The following is a 23,881-nucleotide window of genomic DNA, read 5'->3' on the forward strand; positions in this document are numbered from 1 at the left end:
ATTTATATAGGGTCCCACTCAGAAACGTGGCAGTAGGGGCTTAGAGTTGGCAAGATGTCCACTTGGATCAAACTGAGGCAACCCATGTGTCAAAAAACAGGGGAGAGTTGAAGGGCACATGGGGACCAGAGAAGGGATGAGGTTAGCATCCATGTATCCCAACCAGCAGCTAACTCCATCTCCATATATTTTTGGGCTTATAAATACCTTTGTCACGCCTTCACTATCTCCACATCTGCAAATCTTCACGTGTTCTCTCTGGCCCCCCTTACCTTCACCAGTTTTGTCTCTTAACTTGTTTGTTTCTGTATTTCTTCTCATCAATATTCTGCAAATCTTATCCAATTTTCTGCTTCTGGGTCTTTGACCGTTAAGAGATAAACTATCAGCTATCAGAAGCAGCAGCAGTAGTTTAATTTTGTTCGTTTTGGCTGACAAAGAAAGCAGCTTTTGTGAAACACTATAACTACTTAGCTAGTATATACAAGAGTTCTATATACATAACTAATTATATTACTATGGAGAACAAGAACCAGGTGGGTGGTGGTGGTTCAAGCCATGCCTCTTCTTCTTCTTCCAGGACTCTGGATCATCTCTTTGGCCCCAAGGACTCTTCTTCATCTTCTTCATCCTCCTTGTTTGGCTCTATTTTCCCACCACCACCATCAGCGGTAAGTGAGTTTATTGCCCTGTTTTTGTTTTTTTTGTTTTTTTGGGTACAAGTCTAAATGACCTGTGGATTTAAATTTTGATTAGGGACTTGGGAGCAGTGGCAAGTACGGAAATCCAAGCGCTTTGGATAATCAGAGCCAAGGGTTTTACAGTAGCAAAGGCGAAAGCACGAAAGGCCAAAACACGAAAGGCGCAAGCAAAGATTCCATGAAATATCAAAATGAAGCTGTGGAGCCATGCAACTTCAGCTCCTCAATCTACTATGGTGGCCAAGAAAATTATAGTCCAAGAACTGGGACGACCACTGAATCCCACCAGCACCACCTTGTAAGTGCAAACCAAGTTGGTTTTTTTGGGGGTTGGTGGTTTATTATTTGATTTTTATGAAGTAAACTCTGCTGATATTAATTGTGTAATTCTTCAGTCTAAGAAAGATGGGAGTGATGATGATGCAAATGGGAATAATTCAAATGGTGCTTCAAGGGGAAACTGGTGGAAGGGTATGTTTTTTAATGGAATTATGTTTACTAATCAAGATTATTAATTATACTAATCTAGTCTACAATATTAATTCATATCTATACTTCTCATCTGTCCAGGTTCACTTTATTACTAACTCTTTCCTGTGCGTTTTATGTGAACTCGCCACCTTTTAGCAGAGGTAATTAACACAAGTTCATCCCCCTTAATTAATGGTGATTAATTAAATCCTATGTTTTGCTTCTGCTTGGCATGCAATGCAATACTAGCTGTTACTTTTTCATCTGACTCTGAAAAATTTAATGTCTGTTATGTTGCAGGGTGAGATCTCAGTATGAACATCTACCTTAAAGACTATGTATGGAAAATAAGATGGTGTGTGTTATATAGAGTACATATATAGCATGGTAGATATAGTGCAGAAGAGCCAGGACTGATCCAGAAACTTAGCTTGTTGGGTCTTTTTATCCCAGTTGGGCAAGTTATGTAATATATACGAGCTAATTAATGTTTCATGTAATTTGTTTTGTTTTGTAAGAGAGAACTTTCATCTACTTAATTTAGACACTCTGTTTTTAATATTTCAATCCTAATTCTGGCAATCGATCTATGATATGAAGCCATAACAAGAAACGTTTTGCCACTTTGACAGTGTGTGTGAGAAAACTCCCCCTTCCTCAATATCGCTTATATCAACAAAATCAAAAGAACATATATAGATGGGCGTTTCATGGACCAACATTTTTTAACCAATAGTTATGTTTCTTCAAGGTCTATACTAATTAAACATTGTAAGCTAGATTGGCACATCATTAAGAGTGTTGTCTATAAAAGTTACTTGAGAACATTAGCTGCCGCGGGCCATGACCGAATGGTCTTCTTCCCTACGCCTCATCATGCTTGCATCACATAAGCTGCGAAACACCAAAGATGAAAAGTTTTTAACAGCAGCAAAATCAAGAATTACGCAAGCTAAGCAGCAGAGAACGAATCTTAAAGTCAGACTAAATTGGCTGTTGTAAATTGTCAAACTATAAATCTGAACCGTTAATTAAGTTAATAAGCATACTAAGATGCAGATGACATACATACCTCCGCACTTGTAACCCCTAGGACGTCCAGCAACTTTGCAGCGTTTAGGAATGGTGACGGCAACTACAGGGTTGATCCCAAGGCTCTTGGCTTCTTTAGAAAGGATGATGGCACAAAGGCAGCTTGTGCGGACCTTCTGCATCAGAGAGCAGCAATTGGGAGGAACCTCCACATTCTTATCCTGTGCGGCTGCTGCACAGGGTGCTAGCTTGTAGGCCAGCACCTCCGGGTCCAGCTGCCCACATTCCCCAGCCCCATCAACCCCTTCAATTTCGAACCCCCAATTATTGCCTACAATTGCAAACAAACCCACGATGCAAATGTACCTCAATATTACACCTCCTTCCATTTTTTCTTTTTACAGTTCTTCTACAAATGAATGCTCTGTGCATATTATATATAGCAAATTTAGTTGACTGGAAATGGCGACCACTAAGTCGTCCTCCACACCACAACAATAAATTATATCTTTAGATTAATTTTTCAAACATGTCCATTACAATAAAACTTTAATATATTCGATGTAAGCACTCCAAGGCTGACTGAGTCCTCCGAAGGGTAGGTATTATCTCACTTGAATGTTTCAGAAGCCACTGGTTGTGCTGATCTCCATTATTTCGAACAAGTCTATGAGGTAATTTCAATGAATATATCCTCAATCTTGAAGCTTTGAAGAGAATTGTGCAATTAGTTTCAATATTGTTAAGGGCTGGTCTAATATAGACCTGTTGACGCAGAAAAATGGTTCCGCATTTTCCCGCGCAACTTAATAATGTTGGGCCTTCGGTAGATGCTTGGGCCTCGGTAGAGCGTGCGATCTGTAAGACAACAAACGCTCAGTAAGACCTAGGGCACCGGTGTGATACCGGCTGAAGGCTCTCCGATGCTTGAGTAAATACGGATTTAGTAAGAAAATTGAACAGTTCTAGAGGCAGTATGCTGAAAGTTCAGATTACCTCCATTTTGGGGAATTGTGCTTCTTTTATAAACATTGAGAGGTGTGCAAGTTGTGTAGATTTTTGATGTGGGACTGTAGACATTCACTATGGATATGCCAAGTGTCCAATGAACATTGTGCCTTTTAAAACCTGCTGATTCTGTATCAGCAAGGGTGCCGAGGGCTCCCCCCATCAATTGTCCACGTGTAAGATTAGTTCTTATTACCTACATATTTACATTGTTTGCCACCAAACTTCAGATAAGTCAACCCAATGGTTTTCAAGCATGTTATTACTCCTTCGTTTCTAATTAATACTTCTTGATTTATAGCATATCAATGACTCCATTTTTTAACGGGCATGGGCTGATTTTCAAATGGATCGTACCAGAATCAGGGAATTCCAATTTTGATCCAAAAAAATTTCCTATTCCAATTTCGTTCCAAAAAATTTTGAAATTTATATTTCTATTCCAATTCAGAAAACTCGGAATATTGGAAAATTTTGGAACTTACATATTTTGGAATTTTATTGGAAAATTTTGGAAACTAGTTGAACATTCTAAACGTGACCAACTTTTTTTTTTTTTTTTTGGGTCAAAGTTCCAATTCATTGCAATCCCCCAAAAGGGCGGAGAACAGATACAAACAAAGCCTGGCAAAAACACCGCCAGAAAACCAACTGGAAACAAACATGAACAAATCTAGCTAAAACCATCATGGTATAGCATAAAGATTATGTTCCCGAGTAAAAAAACTAAAATGGCAAAAGCCAACATAAAGGCATTTAGCCCACATAAAGGTATATAGCCACAAAGAGGCGTTACACCCACATTCGACACAAAGCCCACATTAAACATAAAATACATAAAATAAAACACAGAAAACCTAGCCGCCATAACCAAAGAGAAACTCCAAGTTGCCACCAGTAAAAAGAAACTCCACGATTGTAGATGGACAAACCACTAATCACCACCATGAAGAACCAAACACTCGTAGGTTAGCAAACCAAGCCCTCAAAACAAGCCCACCCGAGATTCACCAACATAATCAGAATTAACCCAACCAATACATCCAAAAGACAGCAGCTAGCAAAAAAAGAATGAGAAACTCATTCCATAGTCGGGAGAAAAAGTACCAAGAACCTGGAAGGAGGTGACACAAGCACCTGAGCATGAGCTCTATACACCTTCCAATAAATACGCGCCAAAACGTGTTTGAAATTTGCATCTACAGACCAAGGATGAGGCCAGATCAAAAAATAGGTGAAGGAATCTGGATGAGCCATGGATTTTGGGTCGATATGGAGCAGGACCCACATGCCCCGTTTGGTTCACGGAACGCAATTTGGGAAACTATTTCCCATGTAATTTCTCAATGAATGGGAAATGGAAGATTCATTTCTCACATTTGATAATGTTAGGAAAGTAACCGGGAGATATTACTTTGTTTCATTTTCCATGTTTGTTTTGAGTAGGAATGAAAAACAAAGTTTGTATACATTTTCAATTATCCCATATTAAATCAAATAAAAAAAGAATGCATTTAATGATATATTATAATTCTAAATTGATAATGGGGACAAAATGTTCATGAAAAATATTTATTTAATATTGGCTCATTTTCCCAAACTTTCTCATGATGAGGAAAAACAAAACCCAAGTTGGGAGGATGGCTTCACTTTCCCCCCTACTTTTTTATGGACCAGGCAACGATTTTCCATGCCTAGACTTATCAAACATGGGAAAGCAATTGATCTCTCATGAACCAAACGGGCCGTAGGGTAAAGAGGGTGGTGATAGGGGAAATCATGTCCATGGTCTTCATCCCACCAGATTGGAAAATAAGGGGAGAAGGAAAAAAGTGTGATTCAAGGAGGAAGATGAAGGAAGGGGAGGAGGGGCAGACCACCTCCCTATCCAAGATGCGGCGCTGAAGCGGTGGGGCAGTTTTTTTTTTTTTCCCCCTGTTAAGGTCAAATAGAGAGATGCCCAACCATTTGAAGGATTAAATTTGACTCAAAATTGAAACTCATATCGTAAACTTTGAAAACTATTATATACTAGTACTTAGATGTTGTTATCCTTATGAAATAACTTGTCTATGTCTATTTGGTCATCAAATTATATTTAATTCAACATGAAATTAGTAATTGTGTGTAGTCTAAGCTTAATACCCCAAAAAAGTATATTATCAATAAAAGATAATAACCATATTATCAATATAATTATTAATGGGTTTGATTGCTTTTATCCCTACAATGCGAAAGGTGACTCATGGCTCTTCCACTGGACAACAACGGGCTAAAACAGTGTGGCTGAGGGCTTCTCTCTCCTCTTTTTACCTTTCTTTTTCTTTTTATTTTTTATTTTTTTCTTTCTTTTTTGTTTTTCCGGTCTTTATTTTTGGACCAAAATGTCCCTCAACAAAGTAACAACAGTTACTTTAAATTGAAAACAATAAAGGTAAAAATGATCAAATTGATCACAGTAATTTTAAGTAACAAAAGTGATAAACCGCATGAAACATAAAGTGGCTTTTTGCCTTTTATTTATCAATAGTAAGTTTCTTCAAGGTTAATTATACTAATTAAACATTGTAAGCTAGATTAGCATATCATTAAGAGTGTTGTCTATAAGTTACTTTAGAACCATAGATGCCGCACTCCATGACCCAATGGTCTTCTTGGTCATGCTTGCACCACATAAGCTGCAAATCACCAAAAATGAAACAAATTTAACAGCAGCAAAATCGAGAATTTTGCCAGGACTGAATTTTAAAGTCAGACTAAATTGGCCGTCGTAAATTGTTAAACTATCTGAGCCGTTAATTAAGTTAATAAGCACAATAAAATGCAGATGACATGCATACCTCCACACTTGTAAGCCCTAGGACGTCCGGCAATTTTGCAGCGTTTAGGAATGGTGACGGCAACTACGGGGTTGATCCCAAGGCTCCTGGCTTCTTTAGAAAGGATGATGGCACAAAGGCAGCTTGTGCGGACCCTCTGCATCAGACCACAGCACTTGGGAGGAACCTCCACGTTCTTATCCTGTCCGGAGGCTGCACAAGATGATAGCTTGTAGATCAGCACCTCCGGGTCCAGCTGCCCGCACTCCCCAGCCCCCTCCACCCCCTCAATTTCGAACCCCAAATTATTGCCTACAATTGCAAACAAACCCACCATCCACATGTACCTCAATATTAAGCCTCCTCCCATTTTTTTATTTATACAATTCTTCTGTAATGCATGACTTGAATAATATGTATGCACGACTTCTTTCTTCTCCACTTTGAGCTTATATATATACATATATATATATATAGCAAATTATTCAATGAAAGTTCAGTTGACTGAAATGGCGACCATTAAGTCGTCCACTACACACCAGTGACACCACAACAAATAAATTATATCTTAGATTAATTTTTTCAAACATGTCCACTAGAATACAAGTTTAAGCACTATTATCTCCACTTGAATGTTGGATTTAGTTAACGACAAATTTGCAAATCAAGATCTTTTTTCACCCGTTCAGTACACGGTTTTCTTACTTGCTTAGTATTAACGCCTGTTTTAAGTTAATTAAACAGCCAATAATCATAAGCACCCTTTGATACGTATAGGTTTACTAGTTAGCTACGTCTATTGTAAGTATGACTTAGAAATTGCCTTTCTCATGAATATCATGTGTCTTTCTATATATATTTTGCTGGAAGTTAAGATATAGTTTAAATTAAAATAAGACGGGTTACAGAAATTGCTTTTGAATTCAAAGTCTCCCGACAATCTCCTATACATGATCAATATCCTTTGAATTTTGATAGAGAAATTGCGAGGCAATGTCCTATATATCAGTACTATTGTTGGAATTGCTTGATTTATTGGAATTGAAAGTAACTATTGTGCTTAGTAGTTGACTGCCATGGAATTATTCAGTTGACCCAGTATTGGAATACTGCTGTTATTGGAATTATAGTTATGTTTATGGAGATGTGTCAAGTGTTAAGAAAGATTATGAGAGTACACATTGAATTAAAATAATGAACAAAAATCTACTCTGTTAAATATAATAGATGGGCTATCTATATTACCTAGAACAGAAGTATTAAAACGACAACACTTTTATTTAATAGTGTTATTATATGGGACTTCTATTTTGTTAAGTTTTCGATGTGGAACTCGTGTATTCTTCAACACTAATGACATATGAACTTGGATATTAATTGATTGCCTTCCAATCAGCTGACGGACAGTATACTTAATGTTAAGAAGTTTCACAGTGCTTTTGGATTACTCTGTTTTGGAACCATATCAATAAGACTTTGGCATTACAGAATGCAAATAATCAATTAAACACCAACAAATTTGTACATATCAATAAGTTACTTAACCCAATATCGAAATGAACTGCACATAATATGTGTGTGTGTGTGTAATATAGATGAACTTGTAACCCTTGGTCAGCTCAGGCTCTTCAGTCTTCAAACCATTGTATAAGCTGCAACCCAGAAACCAGAATTACATTAGAAGCAATCAAAATTAGTATGCTAATTAATTAGAAGCTGAGATTGCAATGTGAATTATATCACTGACCTCCACACTTGTAACCCTTGACACGGTTTGGAATGTTGCAACGTTGGGGTATGGTGAGAGCAATTTCTGGGGTGGCTCCACTTTGCTGGGCATTTTGAGAAAGAGCAATGGCACAAAGACATCTCGGATTTCTGATCATATTTCTCAACTGCGCGCAGCACTTGATTGAAACCTTCACGTTCTTGTTCTTTGATGCAGCTATGCATGGATCCAGCTTCCAGCCTGCCCTCTCAGTTGTGATTTTGCCACATTCCCCTACCCCATAAGCACTTCAACCAAACGCAGCAATGGTTGTTAGAAGAAAGGCCTGAAAGCAGAAGCTCTTAATGGGACCCTTCATTTTTTGCAATGTGATAGTCAATGGCTTCCAATTTCCCAACTTGGTGTTGGTGGGTTTTTTTATACTCAAAGTGGCAGCTTGATCCAATGGAGCTTCTGTTTTTGGGTCAAAGATCAAATTGAAACTCATCCCACAAGACACGGCATGGATGCAGGTAGAAATTAGACTGAGGAGATCACATTATTCTCTTTGTTTATTGCAGGCTTTGGAGTGCAGCACCTACTCACTCCTTGAGCATTGCCTGGCCTCTCACTCAGGCCAACGAGAGGGAGGGTTAGTGAGTGTTCAATGACCACATTTTGTTACCTAGCTCCTTAACCTTAAGAGGGGTCAAGGAACTTTTTTATCAGCTTATAAATGAATGGATATTTAACTTTTATCATTTTCGAATTAACAACTTATATAGGGAGCTGATATTGACATTTTATATAGGGAGCCCATATCGACATTCCAAAAAAGTCATCAAGCATTCCTTATAATGAAATTTTTCCTTTTGTTTTTTGAGGTAATATATATGGCCTATGAACTGAGCCTCCCATCTTCGTTTGTTTTGAAATTAATGAACCTGCCATTTTCATTTTTAGTCATAGATGCATTTCTTTTATAGTCCAATGTTCCCTTTATCCGCCTTCCCATCTTTTCTTTCCTTTTGGTTACCAATATAGCTATGGTTGGCCGCAACAATGGCAACATGAAGTGAAATTTTTTGCAAAGACAGTTAAACAGAAACATTTTATTTAATATTCAGGTGTCTAGATCAGGATGTCATAGTAAAAAGCTAGATGAACTAGTTACAGAGATACAATCTCCAGCACTCCTTGACAGTCCTTGTAGCTGGCACCATAAGTGACTTCATGATCTTCAGGGTAATGTATATGCTGAAAAATAGAATAGCTAGTGTTAATAAACTGCAAATGAATATGGAAGAAGCATTCAGTAACAATTGGTTTGATAAACAAATTGTTAGGGATATGTCAACAAACCTCCACACTTGAAACCCACAGGACGATCCACAATGTTACATCGTTTCGGAATGGTAAGAGCTATTTCTGGTTTGATTCCTGCACTCTTAGCAGTATTAGAAAGCATCACAGCACAGAGGCAGCTTGGGTTCTGGCCTATCCTTTTTACCTGACTGCAGCACTTATCAGAAACTGCAGCATTTGCATCTTGTGCTGCTTCTAAACAAGGAGCCAGCTTCCAGGCCTCTTTGTCGGGGCTAGATTTTCCACACTCGCCAGCCCCGTAAGCCCCATCGAATTGATTGATGCCCAGAATCACAACAAACGCTAGAAGGCACATACACTTCATTGTAGATTCCATTTCTTCAATGCAGTGTAGAAACACTTCTCAACTTCCCGCTTTATATACTACACCAAGCAGCTCAAAAGGTACTTAGTTACCTACACAAATGAGACCCACAAGACATAGTGGAGGTAGCACTGGGAAGGAGGAATTCAATTTGTTTATTGCACTCCTTCAGAAATGGTTTAGGGCTACCTGGCAACTTTAAGCCAATAAAAATTACTGCCCCTAGCTTAAGTGCTTGCCACCATTCCTATACTTTTGTCATTTCTCCACAGCGGCATGCTACCTCAATCTAGTTTCTGTAGAGTCTAGGTTCAGTTCCCTCTTGTAACTAAGAAAATCTTGTTTCTCTAAACCCCTCATAATCTCCCACCCAAAACATGGCATTTAAGTATTAAACCACCCAATCACAAAGACCAGCTAAACAAAAAGCACCAAGCAGTTAATATTGCTCTATGATGATAGCCTGATGCATATAGCATCAGCAATCCATACAGAACAAAAAGAATAATTGCTACATGAACAATTTCATTAGAATATCAGCACTCTCTACCCACCTGTACTACCACTCATCCATAAATTTCATCTCACCAAATCTGTGAAGCATTAATTTGATTTCCCAATCCACCAAAGATTGTTTTTTTTCCTGGGTTCAATTATCACAAACCACTATACCATTACCACTAGGAGAACAAAAACAAAAAAAATCAAGCAAAGAAGCAAGCTTTTCCATTCTTTCAATTGAATTCAACTACTTCAATTTCAAGAAACACAAACCATGCATTAAAATTCTGCAAAATCAGAAGGAATTATACAAAAGCTCTAGCGCGTAAAAGCGTACAAAACGATACAAACATAGATGAGGAGCGCAACGGGGACGAAGATGACAAGCGGGATCACGGCGGCCAAAGTGTGGGAGCTCCCGCAACCCAAAGTCCCGAGCTTGATCTGCACCACGTTGATGAGTGCCAGCATCAGGAACACGCACCCGCAAACCGAACCCGCACCCGAGACGAGCATCCCGACCCGGAGGGCGGAGCTGTTGACCCGGGCGAGGAGCTCGGCCGGGTGGTAGGACGGGGTTCGGGTGATCCGGATGGCCTGCTTGAGGGCGACGGCGACGAGGCTGGAGAAGAGGAAGGAGCTGAAGGAGTACACGTGGAAGGCCACGAGGTCCTCCGCGACGCGGGGCCCGGCGCGGCAGGTGGTGGGGTCGTTTACCTCAATCAGGGTGTTGTTCGGGTCGTTGGGATCCCAGGTCAGGCCGATGAAGACGGCCAAGGTGAAAAGGGAGTTCACGTTCACGATACCGTCTAGGGCCACTATGTGGACGCTGGTGCCGCCGCGGGAGGGCATTTTGGGGATTTCGGAAACTATCTCACTGACTAGCTGGAAAAGTTGCAAACTTGCGAAGTGTTTGTGCAGACAACAACAAGCGGCCGAGTCTGCTTTCTTTCTTATTATTTTTTTCTCTTTCGTCTAAAAACTGAAAAGAAAAGGAAGCTTCCGTTGGTGAAACGACGGAAAGTTGGACGTTTTATCAGTAACAGTGGACTTTACATGCACGTGTCACGACTTTAATGGGTTTTTAGTTTAACGGTGTTTAGCGAGAGGTTAAAAAAAATTGCGCCGTTGCCGGGGATCGAACCCGGGTCACCCGCGTGACAGGCGGGAATACTTACCACTATACTACAACGACCTTGTTGATCTATTTTACCATATTGTTTTAAATAAATGCTAACCATATGGCTTCGAAACGCTCTGCTCAAATCTTTTATTTGAAAATTGCTTCCAAAAGTGATTTTTATTAGGGAGTTTCACTAAAACACCCAAAATGGAAGCTGAAATTATAAAAAAACCCAACACCCAAAACACTTTATAAATACACACAAAACTCATCATTACACACACTCAAAACTCATTTATAAACACACCCAAAAAAATATACAATTGTTGACTTTGTGGTTGATTTTGGGTGTGTTTCTATGTTTAAATAGTGTTTGAGTTTTTTTATAAATACATGTCTAGGATTTGGTTTATTTATTAATTTGTATTTTTGTTATTGATGATAAACTTGTAAATTTTCTTTATATAAGACACTATATCGATTGAGTTCAAAAGTTTTAATCTTTGAAGGAGTTTCTTCTGTTTTTGTTTTGTTTTGACAATTTGTTCACTTTATTTAAACGACTCTTCTTTTGGCACCTTGTTTGCTTAGAGTGCTAGTGGTTCCATTCTCCATTGAAGTCAATTTTGAAATTCTTTAGTATGAGCAGTATAAGTCATTAATTTGAACTAGCAATCTCATGTCTATATTCTTTCTGCAGAAGTTTCAACAAGCAATCTAATCTCTCTATTCTCTCTCTCCTTTTAGCTACAATATTTTAAATGCAAACAACATGCAAACCAGGAACTTTAACAAATAGATTAAACTCCCCTAACTCATAAGCGTCAATACTTAGTTACACCAAGAGGTTCTATAGTCCCCTAACTATAGCATTTCTTTCCACTTTTTTTCCTCCAGAACTTCAAGAGACGACCATAAGTTAAGAGGCAAAACCTGACTTGTTGTGATTTTCTCCCATTTTGGTGTGATGAGTCCTTCTGACGATCCAAATTTTCTGTGCCTTGTAAGTTTGGTATTGAAACAGACCCTTCCATTGTGTTGCTGCAGATTCTTGCTTTTGTTTCAACGCCAAGATAATTTGTCAAGACTCTTCTCACTCCCAAGCCGCGACGGGGAGGCTTGTCCCTGTTGTTACTAGTGTGGAGAAAAGGAGTCCTTTCTCCCCTTGCAGGGCTAATTAAAGGTACAGGTGAAAAGTTAGCAGAAGCTCTTTTCTGAGGAGTGCTTGAGGGAGGCACCGAATACTGGACTGGAACCTTCTTGCGAGTAATTACACTGACTGTAGCCACTGATGACAATCTATCAGTCTGTTTAGCCAAGTCATCCACATATAGTAAATCATCGATGCGAGCCACAATGTTAAATGCCAGGCTCTCCAGAACTCTTGAATAGCTTTCAAGAATGGATTTCCCAACATCCTGAATAGTATGAAAACAAGTTCTATTGTTATAACAAACATGATGTAAGGAAAACAAGAGTGGAGGAAAGAGTTTTTTGAAAGAAGTAAAATTTAACCTTGTTGCACTGAATCTTGCTCGTATCCAAGATAGTTTGGGTAAGACAAGGAAACCGCTGCTTCAAGGAAAGCAGGAGGCTTTCAGCTCTTTCTGCCAGCAGTTCTCTCTTATCCACATCAATCACTAGGTCCTTGACCATCTCCCATGATGACTTTGTAGTGGAGCGGTTTGGATTAGGCGGAGGCTTTGAGTGAGCTCTTCGACGCCAGACAAATATTGAGGCTTCAACACGGTTTGCAATCTCGAGAGCAACATGTTCGCTGGACAGGTCAAGGCAATCAAGCAGAAACTCTGGGGAGAACTTATCTGATGTAATATACCGGTAAATTATGTCCCCAAGACAGGCCCTCCCATTCTGATTACAAATCATGAAGAGTTCAATGTAAGATAATCCTTTCATGCTCATCAATTCAAGGGTTCACACAACATCATGATCAATGTCTATCAACTATTATCTTAGAGTGGTGACAGGCAGCACATTTTAACTCCTAGATTCATATGTGTATGTCACCTCTATAGTTATTAAGCATAATCTTGTAAGATAAAGCAAGATTAAGAAATGAAGTTTTAGCAATTCAAATACACTATAACTGTGTAACTTCTGCTTCACTTAAAAGTATAATCCAATGTTGGTTTGCAAACCTTGGGGAGAGTTTCCATGTACGACTCTGGAACTTCCATTTCTGCTAGAGTAATGCTGTTGATAGCCATAGCAGCTTTTAGTATTTGATTTGTGCATTCCCGTGTGTGATGCAACTGCTTTCTTGAATTTTCACTGAGACCATCGGCTGCCACACGAGGTACAGGCAGCCACCACTTCTCCTCTTGCCGTTGGAGTGTTATGCGGAAAGAGGATGAGCCATCTGCTTCTGGGGCTATAACTCCTTGATCGACATACCAGAACTCTGTATTGGTGAAACTATCTAATATGTCCTACATTAGAAAAGACAAAAAAAGGCTCCTTGAAATCATAATGACTTCCAAAAATGAAAACAGTACATTATGAAACAATCAAGGTTAGAACTCACAAGAAGCATATTGTCTAGCTTACGCAGTGCTGGCAGATTCATAAAAAGATCTGATCTGGGCCTGCAAGTCATGACCTACAGAATGCACCAACAGTAAGAAACAAGAAACATTAGATTGATTGTCACGTTTTTGCCACCGGTTTTCCATTTGAGATTTTGCACATTTGTTTACCAAGTCATAATGAAATGGGGATACGAGAAAGTTTGGTAATTGAATTTGAAGACCAAGGCAGAATTATTCTCAGGGCTTAGTGATGTGAAACATCAAAGCTTCAAATTATTAATTTTAATTTTTCTGTCTTCCTGACAAGCAGGATAGATAAAGCAATATCTTTGATGTTTTATAATCACAATTCTGAGCAGAATTAAGACTGTAGGAAGGATTACCTCTAGCTTTTTTCCATCAGGAAATGTTTGCCAAGAGGGTATCAATTCGACAATATGATCACTAACACAAATTAGCCATTCCATCTCTCTTCTCCACATTGATTTCTTTTCAGCAGGCAAGGGTTCCAATCTCCACAGTTGCCCAAAAATGGAAGCTTCATGTCGTATAAAATTTGAATTAATTGAAAAACCAAAAAAAAAAATTGCAATATGAAGTAATTGAACCCTACTGTGCTATAAACCGATTCCAGGGACTGAGAGGATGAACATACCACAAAGATTGGTAATGGCATTTGAAATAGCCATCGCTGTGCAAACCCCTTTACCAGACCCTGACATGTCTTCCCCAAGCAACAATTTTGAAAATCTCTCTCTCATCATATCCATCTCTGTTTGAATTTTCAACAACGCAGAAGGATTACAAAAAGGAAAAATAAGCATAATAAGTCACATGGGATTCTAATAACCTTTTATTTGGTTGCTAGTAATATAAAGGAAAAAGTTATATACTTTTTGCATTTTTTTCTTTAAAGAAGTTGTATTAAGCTAAAGAAAAGAGGTGGGGTTGAAAACATAGTAAAGTTTCAAATTTTTGCTGTTTCAAAAAAAAAATTACAACTCTTGGCAACCAAGTGAAGCACAAATTGCAGAAAAATAAATCTAACCTGCAATTTTCGAAGCCAAATCCTTAAACTTCGAATCATCAGCATGGGCTTTTTGTTCTGCTTCACCCACATCTGCAGCAACCGAATTTTTGCACAGTTCAGCTTTTCTTATAGGCCAGCCCAACAGAGGCGGTGAAGAAGGCCCTTTTCTTTTCACTTCCTCAGTGGAAGTCTCGGAGCTCGATCTACTCGAACTGCTCTCCCTGGACTCACCACTCGAATCGGTGAGTGACTCACTTCCAGCCCCATTATCAGCCAAAGACTTGACGAACCCAGTTCTTTTTTTCTGTAAATTCTCCCTTTTCTTGACCAAAGCTTCCATCTTTTCAACTTCTGAAAATGCTTGAGCTGCGCAAGGAAAGCAAATAAATTGAGCCAGTGTGTAGCTAGCTCAGCTGCTTTAGTTATGAACTTGATCCTCCAAGTTGTTCCAGCATAGATTTAGACTTTTGAGCTGTACAATTGAAGCTTACAGAAGAATTGCGAGATGGGTTTTGAATTTTTGGAGGATTTATTCAGGAACTGAAGTGGTCATGATTGCTAGCCACAGAGTAACAGTAACAGAGGTTGCAATGGAACCACTCAAGCTGCAAGGAGGGGATATGGGGTCTCTTTCTCTTTGTTATGCCTTTATTCTCCTCTCCTTTCTAAATTTGATTTGAGTTTGAAGTTCACAACTCATGAGGGTAACTGCCAATTGTCACATGCCATACCAACGTCTCTTTTCTTCCATCCTTCTCTCTCTTTGTCTTTCACTCTCTGAGGACAGAATACGTTCAAAAAATATTATTAAAATATAGGACCATGTAAATGACAGCGTACGGATTTGTGAATTTGAAATTACAAACTCACCCTCTGGCCTCCGCATGGTCTTTCTTTTATATATAGCTTTGTACTATTGAGATCATGTGCATTGTTTTCATAATTTTCTTATAAAAAATAAAATGGAAAAATGAAGATCATAACATGAAATTAAATGGAACAGGTGGGTTAGTTCAAGATTGAAATTTGATGATCTTAATTAAATGCCTGGTTTTGCATTTGTCCTTCCAAGTCCATCAAATCAACCAGTGGGGTTTAATAGTGAGGGAAGGAAGTCTGTTGCTTTAGAGCATCTCCTATCGATATGTCAAAAGTGTCACATGACATTTAACGGTTAGAAATAACATCTCATATCACTCCAACCGAATTGTCAAAGTGATGTGAAATGAAGGCTGGAGGTTCAATTATTTTTGACATTCCATAAACAAGATGTCAAATGAATATTTTATTATCTTTTAAAAACAGATGGTTGTAATTGTCATTTTTTATTTTCCTTTTTTATTTTTTTCTTCTTTATCTTAAATGATTTGACTGTTACAAAAATTATTTATTTAACAGATCGGGTGGAGTATAAAATGTAAATGTCAAATTGCACATCAACCATCAAATTTAAATTTAATGTTTGATATTTGACATCTCCCTTGAAGATGCTCTTAGCCTTAAAAAAAACCAGACCTAACCTGGCCCAACAGGTATCTTTTAATCTCTGGTGTTTTTTTTCTTCATTTGCATAGTAGTATTGGTACCAAGTGACCAACCCACATAATCACATAGCAATGTTCAATTAATGGTGACCAGATTGATGATATAGGCCACCACCATGGACTGCCCAAAACGCAAATATAATTGCTATATTTATATTAATCAGTAAAGTTTATGAATTTCTTTTAATGGCTAGAAATCATAATGCTCATGGTTACTGCCTTCTATAAACAAATATTGTGTAATTAGGTGAGGGCAGAGTATTGAGCGAAGGCAGATGGAGGGTGGTTCGGTAATTTAGCATCATCGAAATTTGAATAGGTAGCCGTTTTAGGGAGGGGAGGGTAGGTCGTGTAGGACGAATGGTCCATCGGCTGTTGCAAAAAGCACCTTGTAGAATATGACTAAATCTCTCTCCCTGGTACTATTCTAATCACCTTCTAAACCATCTTTTTGGACTTTATGCTTGAATTTTAGTAAAAAGTGAAAATCCCACAGTTGAGATTAATTTAGCTGCAAAATTCATCTTTGTGTTTGAGAAAAGTTGGCCCATCTTCTTACAGAAAAGTTAAATATGTGCAGAAAAGTTAATACAATATAAATTGTTCAGATGAGTCGGGAGGCTTTCATGTTCTTATTAAAACTCTTTTAAGTTATATTTATATTTTGAATTTCAACTTCAAACTTCCAACTTCCAACAGAAACAGATTTTTTTTAATTTTTAAAAAAAAGGAGGGTGAAAGGGCCTCCTCAGGGCAAGAAAGACCCACAAGTGTTTATGAAGTATGATGATTGCATAGTGGAGCACTGCAGGAGGAGCAAGAGGACTGAAAATTCAAGACCCCCCAACTGCAAAAATAAACCAATGAGCTCAGAAAAGCAAAAAGCATATGGCATGCATTGTGTATATAGCCGTTTGTGACGGCGAAAGCAACAAGCTAAAATCTTTGACTTTTGGTTTTATGTTATGGTACTGGTTGCTTTTCCACAGTTGCTGCATTTTCTTTGCGCATTCATTTCCCTCCTTTTTCTTTCAACGTTGAGTGTTGACATTAGACATGTAGCATACTAGCATGTAAATGTAATGTACAGTCCTCCCTCACAGATACTCGTACAGTTTCAAATTTTAAAACTAACTTCTGAGACACCAGAAAAAAAAAACATCTAAAACTATAGAATCAGAGGGAGGAGGGGTTGAGCTTATCTAATTTCACAAAGCTAGTTTGCCATGAGGCCAATGTTCATGTGCAAAAGAGATGAGGCTTTTCTTTTCCCTTCTTTTTTCTTCTTTTGGGCCATAACATTCAAAACAGTTTAAATTTGAATAGGCCTGCAAGTGGCAGACTTTGCAGGCTGGGGAAGTTAGGAGCCTGTCTCATTTATATACACCGGACTCTCTGGTGGTTTGAATAAATAGCATGTACTTACAAAACAAGAAAAACCAGAACAAATACTTTTGGCTTCTCCGCTGCAATCACGGGTGTCAATCAGTTTCTTTTATTATATATTTTTTATTTCGTCTTATATCCATGTATTTTTTATATAAAAAATTGTCACACATGGACTTTTATTTCTTTTTGGTTTTTTAATTATTTACATATAATAAGCTATTATTTTACATATTTTTTGGTTTTTAGAATATTTCATATTGAGATGGGTAATAATCACACACACTACACGATGTTAGGAATCAGCATTTGATCAAGATGAGCTAGTAGTCTCTTCTTCTATTCAAGGATGAGACTCGAATTTAAGTACTCTCCTGAATAAACAATTGCTACAAATCACTACACTAATAAATTATAAGAGTTGTGTTAGGAAACTTTCTATTAATTAGGACAATTTGGATGTCTTTATGCAAAATCACACTAGGCGATGTCCTCCCCTTCGTCTCATAGCCCATCAGCTTGAGTACAAAATAAACGTCATTGGGCCTTCTTCATCTTCTCTCTTCCACAGTCCTACTTGTCCACTTGCCGCCAAACCCAATATCCGTCAGCCCAAAATGGACTTATGATTTTTTTAGAAACAACGAAAAATAAAACCAAAATTTCTTCTTTCGATCAAACAAAACCAAAATATATTTAACAATTCCAAAAAAGATAAAAAAAACAGGACACATAGAATTTAGAATCTGAATATTTCCAGGCTGGATCCAATCGGACAGGGACAGAAGCCAGACAAGGAATCCGAAGTGTGGATCGCGTCTTTCTCCTTCTTTCTGTATATTTTCCGCAAAGGTTTTGTCTTTTTTAATCATTTGCTGTACAATTTATTATTCTCAGAAATGATTGGATTTTGATCTGATGAAGCTGTAGCTGAATTACTTCACCTACCAGCAGCGCCTTCATTTTGATATCTTGGATTGCAAAATATTGAGCTTTGATGTCTTGTTTTGATGAATTATTCAGCTCTATTATTGTTGATGCTGTTCATTTCCTTGTTATCTTATTCAATTGGTTGATTTAGATGTAAAAGTTGAGCTCTTTGCTCAATTTTTCGACCGTTTTGATTGTGGAAATTCAATCGATTTCGTGCAGGTTTTCAGTTCTATAACTTATATTTGATGATTTCTTATCTAACTCGTTCAGAGTGTGTAAAGATACGTTCTTGTGAACCTCCTTTAGCTTCATTTTAATATCAGAAACCCTGAGTTCCCCCTCTGAATGATGTGTATCAGCTTCACCTTTGGGTTTAAATTGAATAGTTGATTGTAAAAAAAAGTGTCAGAGCCAAAAATTTCTGTATGCTGACGACCCAATATTGGTTCATGGATGTCCAAACTCAGCTTAATTCTGTCTCAGATTCTCAATTGTATTAGAACTAAATAGTCTTACTGAAGCTCTCAAATCATAGTCGTTCCCTGGAAATAGTAAATGCATATTGTTTGATTACGACATGTTTTTCACAGTTGGAGAAATTGATCTCGCTTTTCTTTTTGTTGTTTAGTCCAGAAACCTGATGTTTTTGTATGTTCAAACTGGAACAGGTTGCAGAGATATATATACACCCTTTAAATAATTTGGGGGAACTACATTACAGGGCTACCGAGTGAAATAACCGCTTTGAGTATTTAAATGTCTGAGCATTAGTGTGGTGGTGAAAAACCATAGCTGAATTGGTCATTCATGTGGCCTTCATGTTTACTGTTCAATAATATTATTAAGGCGGAAGATGAAGAAGAATCAGATGGAGAACATTCAAGTTTAGTTGAATCATTCCCATGTGGGCAGTCATCGAGTAATGGTAAATGCCATGTTGCTGCCTTGCCATGTTCACACTTTGTTGAAGTGAGTGCATTGCCATTCTGTCCCTATCTTTCTTATTGATAACTTGTTCATTCTGGACTCTGATACCAATGGATTCAAATTCATTAAAGTGTAGTGTTAGTTTTAATTTGTTTACGTGTCTTGGTGCTTACAGGTCCCACACATTAATCAGCTACATTCTTGGGATTGTGGCCTCGCCTGCCTTGTGATGGTTTTTCGGACTGTTGGCATAGACAGCTGCGATATTCAGACATTGGCAGAACTATGTTGCACAACTAGGTGCTCCCTTCTTTACAGAGTCAGAACTTCAATTCCTTCTCTGATAGTCTGTTATATACGTTCCTTTGAGTATTGCTCGTAAGAATTTGATTGATGATTATAGGATTCTGACTTTTGAGATTGGCAAAGATATAAAGTGTAGACGAATGAAAGCCCTTCCTCGAGTCTCGACCTAGTGTTTAAAATGCTAGATTCTTACGTGTATTACTAGATTAATTTATTCTTTCCTAAAAGATCTTATTTACATAAGGGCATGCTGTAGGCTATAGCTTATGCATTGTCTTGCAGAAATGAGGTAACAAGCAATACTTGTCCTCCTTTATTCAATTTTCAAACAACAGATGATTGAATGTTCCCCCCTCCCCCCTTGTATTTTCATACAAATTTGTTGTGAAGTTGGAATAGGTATGGAGTATCATAAGAATGCTTGATACCTTCTTGTTGCTAAAAGTTGCAGGTAGATTCCTACTTGATACATCAGTCACATATTCAATATAAGCTTATATGATATATCTGCATGCTAACATATTGTTTGCAGCATTTGGACCGTTGATCTAGCATATTTATTACAGAAGTTCTCTATCAGTTTTTCCTACTACACGGTGACATTTGGAGCAAACCCAAATTATTCTGGCGAGACATTTTACAAGGTGATTTTCTGCATTTAAAATAACGAAGTATTTAAATGACAGTATTTCTTGCTGGTGCGTGTGAACTATACCATATTGGCTGTTTTCAAGTTCCAGAATGCACTTCTTAGCTTAATTGTCTATTAATTATATATGCATATATCATATGACTTGAGGACCCAAACTGCGTAAGCAAGATCTTTAGCTGTCACGATTTCCTGGTATTAGCTGAAATTTTAATCTTTAGCAATGGGTGCCACCTATTTCTGGATGATTTGCAAATGCTACTTTTTGTGTTTGGTATGTAAAATAAATGAGAATTTGGACATTTCATTTTATTTATCCAAAGAAAATGTTTTGGATATAAAGAACATGAACTTATCATGTTGTTTCACTTTTCTTCTTTCATATACTTGTTCACACATTGATACACAAAGTTCCGGTTCATTTATTCTGCAGGAGCAATTACCTAATGATCTGGCGCGAGTGGATACACTATTTCAGAAAGCACGAGAAGCTGGAGTTAGTATACAGGTATAATTGTTAGCCGCAAAAAGCTAACATATAGACCATAATTTCAGCTCTTCTTGATCTCTTCCCAAATCAAGAGTCGGACATCCTTTTTATTCATAATGTTCATGTTCCAATAAACCTTTTTTTCTTTACAGTGCAGGTCAATCAGTCGAGAAGAAATTTGTTTCTTTGATTTTGTGTGGAAAGTACATTGCCATTGTATTGGTTGATCAGTTTAAATTGAGGTTCAAATTTCTTGTACTCTCTTCTTTCTTTTTTTCCCCTTGATTGGAATGTATGAGATACATGTTAAAAATCGAAGTTCTGGGCTAATGTTAAATATTTCTGTCAAAATTGTGTCACAGTCGGTCTTGTTCGGACGATGTTTTTGTCTCAGACTTCTATGGAAGCAACTCTGGTTACACAGGTAGGACTGTCATGTTTGGTTACACTGGTTCTGTTAGAATCTGAATTAAACTTCTTTCCCTGCACAATGTTGAGACTGACATGATTGTGCCTTTTGTTTGTGACAATGTAAAGAAGGTGCTTCAGGGTTGTGATTTCTTTTTATTTTCAACTTTATGGGGGGAGATGGATAGATCTGCTGTACATGCATAACTTGGGCAAAAGAAAGAAAAAGTGGACATAAATACTTTTATAGAATCATAATTTAACTTAAAGAAGTGCTTTTGCTGGGATGAAAGATCTTCTTTATGCATCCCGTGATTAATCATTTTTGCTCCCAACCACTTTTTAAAGAAGGTTGCATGTTTAGATGAATTAATTGCTGGATAGTTTATTGTTTTTGTTAGGTCACTATGTCATCATATGTGGGTATGACTCTGCTACAGATGAGTTTGAGATTAGAGATCCGGCCTGTTCAAGGTATCTTCATTGCAACTCTTTTGTCTTTTTGGGGGCCCGGGGTGTGGGTAAGAAGAAGAAAAGCTGTTATGTTATCTTTCTATTCATGCGTTTGGGCCATCCTCATTCATGTTGAAATTTCTGATGGAGTATAAATCATGATGATAGACCTATCAATTTGGTGATTATCTGACTCCAAAAACTTCTTGAAATTTGTGGGATATTATGCCGTTAAGAACATGCCATGCTAACAAATTTCTTCCAGTAAGACAGGCGTCAAAAGTAGAAACTTCCTTATGTTTGTCAAACTCTTAGAGAGGCTTCTTTAACGATCCAGCATCTGTGATTTCTAATGTCCAGCTACAAAAATTATGTTAATTCATGTAATAAGTTTACACTAAGTTCATCATAAGAACAGTTACAAAGATCTATGTACATTAAGCTGCAAATGTTAATCAGAAAGGCTGTATAATGCTTGAATATAGTTGATAGTGCTGAAGAAGTCAATGAGTTTGGTTTTTCATGGGAGTAGTCGTTGATAAAAAAATCTACTCACACAAGTCTCTGCTTACATGTGCATTCTTTTAGGCTGGGTGAACTTTTGAACTGTTCTATTTGGCTGTCAATTACTAATCTCATGTTTTATTGTGGTCCAAAGTTCTTTTAGCTTATATAAGCGCCCCTTCGGATAAACTGTGCAGGAAACATGAGCGGGTGTCATCAACATGCTTAGAAGAAGCAAGGAAATCGTTTGGCACTGATGAGGATCTTCTCTTGGTAATCCGAAATCAGCCTTGACCTTGTTGTGTGTCTTCCTTGTCATTTAAGTACATTGAGATTATTAAATCGCTAGGTTGTTGGCTCAAACATGGAGATGGGCACCTAACATTTGTAGGAAACCCGTTACATCCATTTTAGTAATGAATCCATAATTCTTTCCATAATGCACCGGTGAAACCTTTTATGGTGATGACTCTTTCCACCCGTTTACAGAGCCAATATCTGCTGATATCCTGAAAAAGTCAACTCAGGAAGTTTTGTAGATCACAAGATTCATATAAAGAAACTTCTAATGAAAGCACTTTTGCATGCACCCCAATAATGGCAAGATACTCTCAATCACTAATTTCGTATGGGATTTCCATGCAGATATCTTTGAAGAGGAGTGGGAAGCAAAATAGCCCCTTAATTCAACGTCCCGCTCGTGACAATATCGATTGCCGTTGACAACTATTATTAGATCCCCTATATATTACAAGTTGATTCACGTATAACATGTACTATAAATGGGGGGGAAATTGTTAGTCGATTATTCATTGAAAACTCTCTCAGTATTATTGAGCAGAGGATTTGGTTGTGCACTTAAGATAACGTGCACACCACGTATACGCCCCGATTAATTGTATATCATGTAACATACATGTATGTATTTTCTATTTCGAGCCCTCTCCAAACAGATTCTCAAGGCTCAATAAATGAAATTCACAGGACCCTTCCTGGTTTTCTGTCTTCATTTTTATTATTTCAAGTTATAATTTTATAAAAGAAAAACGACCATAATGGACTGGATGCACTTGAAATTTTCAGCCTCTACTTGTGTTGTGATTCAACTGCAAATTTTCAAAATTCTAGGCCATAGTCATAGGGGGCTGGAGGAGTAAAACTTTCATGTAACATGTTTTATATAATTCTCTCATAATATGAAATAAGGGATAGGTAAGTTTTTCTGGAGCTGGAGGCACTTGGCTTTAATACACGCATGCAACTCATGTAGCCATCGTTTTCGTGTCAACTTCATCTTAGTTCTTCTGAGTTCATGCGCTCCTCGTCAGAATTGTAAATGTAGCCCTGCAATTATTATTCAAGTTAAAGCATGCTTGAGCCATAAACTAGTTTCATGTGGACTTCGTGTGACCATGTATGTCTATATGCTCCTGTGGTGTGGGCCTAAATGCATCATGCATGTTCTAGACAATATGTGAAAGTGCCTGCCGACCTGGGAAGACACACACGCACGCACGTGTGCACGCAGAGAAACCAATTATCCAAGCTGTGTTTTATAGTTTAATCCTCGATTTAGGATACTTAATTTGCAACATTTGAGACGCCACTTACCCATGTCTTGTCCTAATAAACTCAACTTTAAACAACGG

At 37.8% G+C, this 23,881-nt stretch overlaps 7 protein-coding genes and 1 non-coding gene across 8 annotated transcripts; 2 read left to right on the top strand and 6 right to left on the bottom strand.

Annotated features, from left to right (window-relative positions):
- The first annotated feature begins 225 nt into the window (after positions 1–225).
- LOC103332710 (uncharacterized) lies at positions 226–1,739 on the top strand. Its single transcript, XM_008235455.3, has 5 exons — positions 226–671; positions 757–999; positions 1,097–1,172; positions 1,272–1,333; positions 1,473–1,739. Exons 1-4 carry the CDS (start codon positions 519–521, stop codon positions 1,286–1,288), a joined length of 489 nt encoding a protein of 162 aa, XP_008233677.2. The 5' UTR covers positions 226–518; the 3' UTR covers positions 1,289–1,333; positions 1,473–1,739.
- Positions 1,740–1,878: 139 nt separating this feature from the next.
- Positions 1,879–2,625, bottom strand: LOC103332711 (uncharacterized). Its single transcript, XM_008235456.3, has 2 exons — positions 2,245–2,625; positions 1,879–2,066 (listed from the first exon to the last, which is right to left on the bottom strand). Exons 1-2 carry the CDS (start codon positions 2,591–2,593, stop codon positions 2,047–2,049), a joined length of 369 nt encoding a protein of 122 aa, XP_008233678.1. The 5' UTR covers positions 2,594–2,625; the 3' UTR covers positions 1,879–2,046.
- Positions 2,626–5,704: 3,079 nt separating this feature from the next.
- Positions 5,705–6,465, bottom strand: LOC103332713 (uncharacterized). The gene is made up of 2 exons (XM_008235457.3): positions 6,053–6,465; positions 5,705–5,890 (listed from the first exon to the last, which is right to left on the bottom strand). Exons 1-2 carry the CDS (start codon positions 6,399–6,401, stop codon positions 5,871–5,873), a joined length of 369 nt encoding a protein of 122 aa, XP_008233679.1. The 5' UTR covers positions 6,402–6,465; the 3' UTR covers positions 5,705–5,870.
- A 2,371-nt stretch (positions 6,466–8,836) lies between these two features.
- LOC103332714 (uncharacterized) lies at positions 8,837–10,049 on the bottom strand. Its single transcript, XM_008235458.3, has 2 exons — positions 9,102–10,049; positions 8,837–8,996 (listed from the first exon to the last, which is right to left on the bottom strand). The coding sequence occupies exons 1-2, from the start codon at positions 9,439–9,441 to the stop codon at positions 8,980–8,982; spliced, it is 357 nt and encodes a 118-aa protein (XP_008233680.1). The 5' UTR covers positions 9,442–10,049; the 3' UTR covers positions 8,837–8,979.
- Positions 10,050–10,186: 137 nt separating this feature from the next.
- Positions 10,187–10,893, bottom strand: MEE60 (maternal effect embryo arrest 60). Its single transcript, XM_008235459.2, has one exon. The coding sequence runs from the start codon at positions 10,780–10,782 to the stop codon at positions 10,249–10,251; it is 534 nt and encodes a 177-aa protein (XP_008233681.1). The 5' UTR covers positions 10,783–10,893; the 3' UTR covers positions 10,187–10,248.
- Positions 10,894–11,053: 160 nt separating this feature from the next.
- TRNAD-GUC (transfer RNA aspartic acid (anticodon GUC)) lies at positions 11,054–11,125 on the bottom strand. Its single transcript has one exon. It is a non-coding gene; the product is annotated as a tRNA-Asp (tRNA).
- Positions 11,126–11,715: 590 nt separating this feature from the next.
- ROPGEF5 (ROP guanine nucleotide exchange factor 5) lies at positions 11,716–15,402 on the bottom strand. The gene is made up of 7 exons (XM_008235461.3): positions 14,651–15,402; positions 14,258–14,374; positions 13,986–14,140; positions 13,599–13,673; positions 13,213–13,503; positions 12,569–12,925; positions 11,716–12,471 (listed from the first exon to the last, which is right to left on the bottom strand). Exons 1-7 carry the CDS (start codon positions 14,970–14,972, stop codon positions 11,914–11,916), a joined length of 1,875 nt encoding a protein of 624 aa, XP_008233683.2. The 5' UTR covers positions 14,973–15,402; the 3' UTR covers positions 11,716–11,913.
- A 3,031-nt stretch (positions 15,403–18,433) lies between these two features.
- Positions 18,434–23,241, top strand: LOC103332717 (guanylyl cyclase 1). Its single transcript, XM_008235463.3, is given in 11 exon segments — positions 18,434–18,714; positions 19,164–19,464; positions 19,598–19,722; positions 20,261–20,372; positions 20,811–20,885; positions 21,020–21,052; positions 21,054–21,109; positions 21,230–21,291; positions 21,677–21,749; positions 22,430–22,505; positions 22,878–23,241. Coding segments are annotated over 10 exon segments (852 nt in total). The 5' UTR covers positions 18,434–18,714; positions 19,164–19,302; the 3' UTR covers positions 22,956–23,241.
- The last annotated feature ends 640 nt before the right edge of the window (positions 23,242–23,881 follow it).

This window comes from Prunus mume, linkage group LG5 (assembly GCF_029339155.1).
Source record: "Prunus mume cultivar Tortuosa linkage group LG5, ASM2933915v1, whole genome shotgun sequence".
Taxonomy (NCBI): domain Eukaryota; kingdom Viridiplantae; phylum Streptophyta; class Magnoliopsida; order Rosales; family Rosaceae; genus Prunus; species Prunus mume.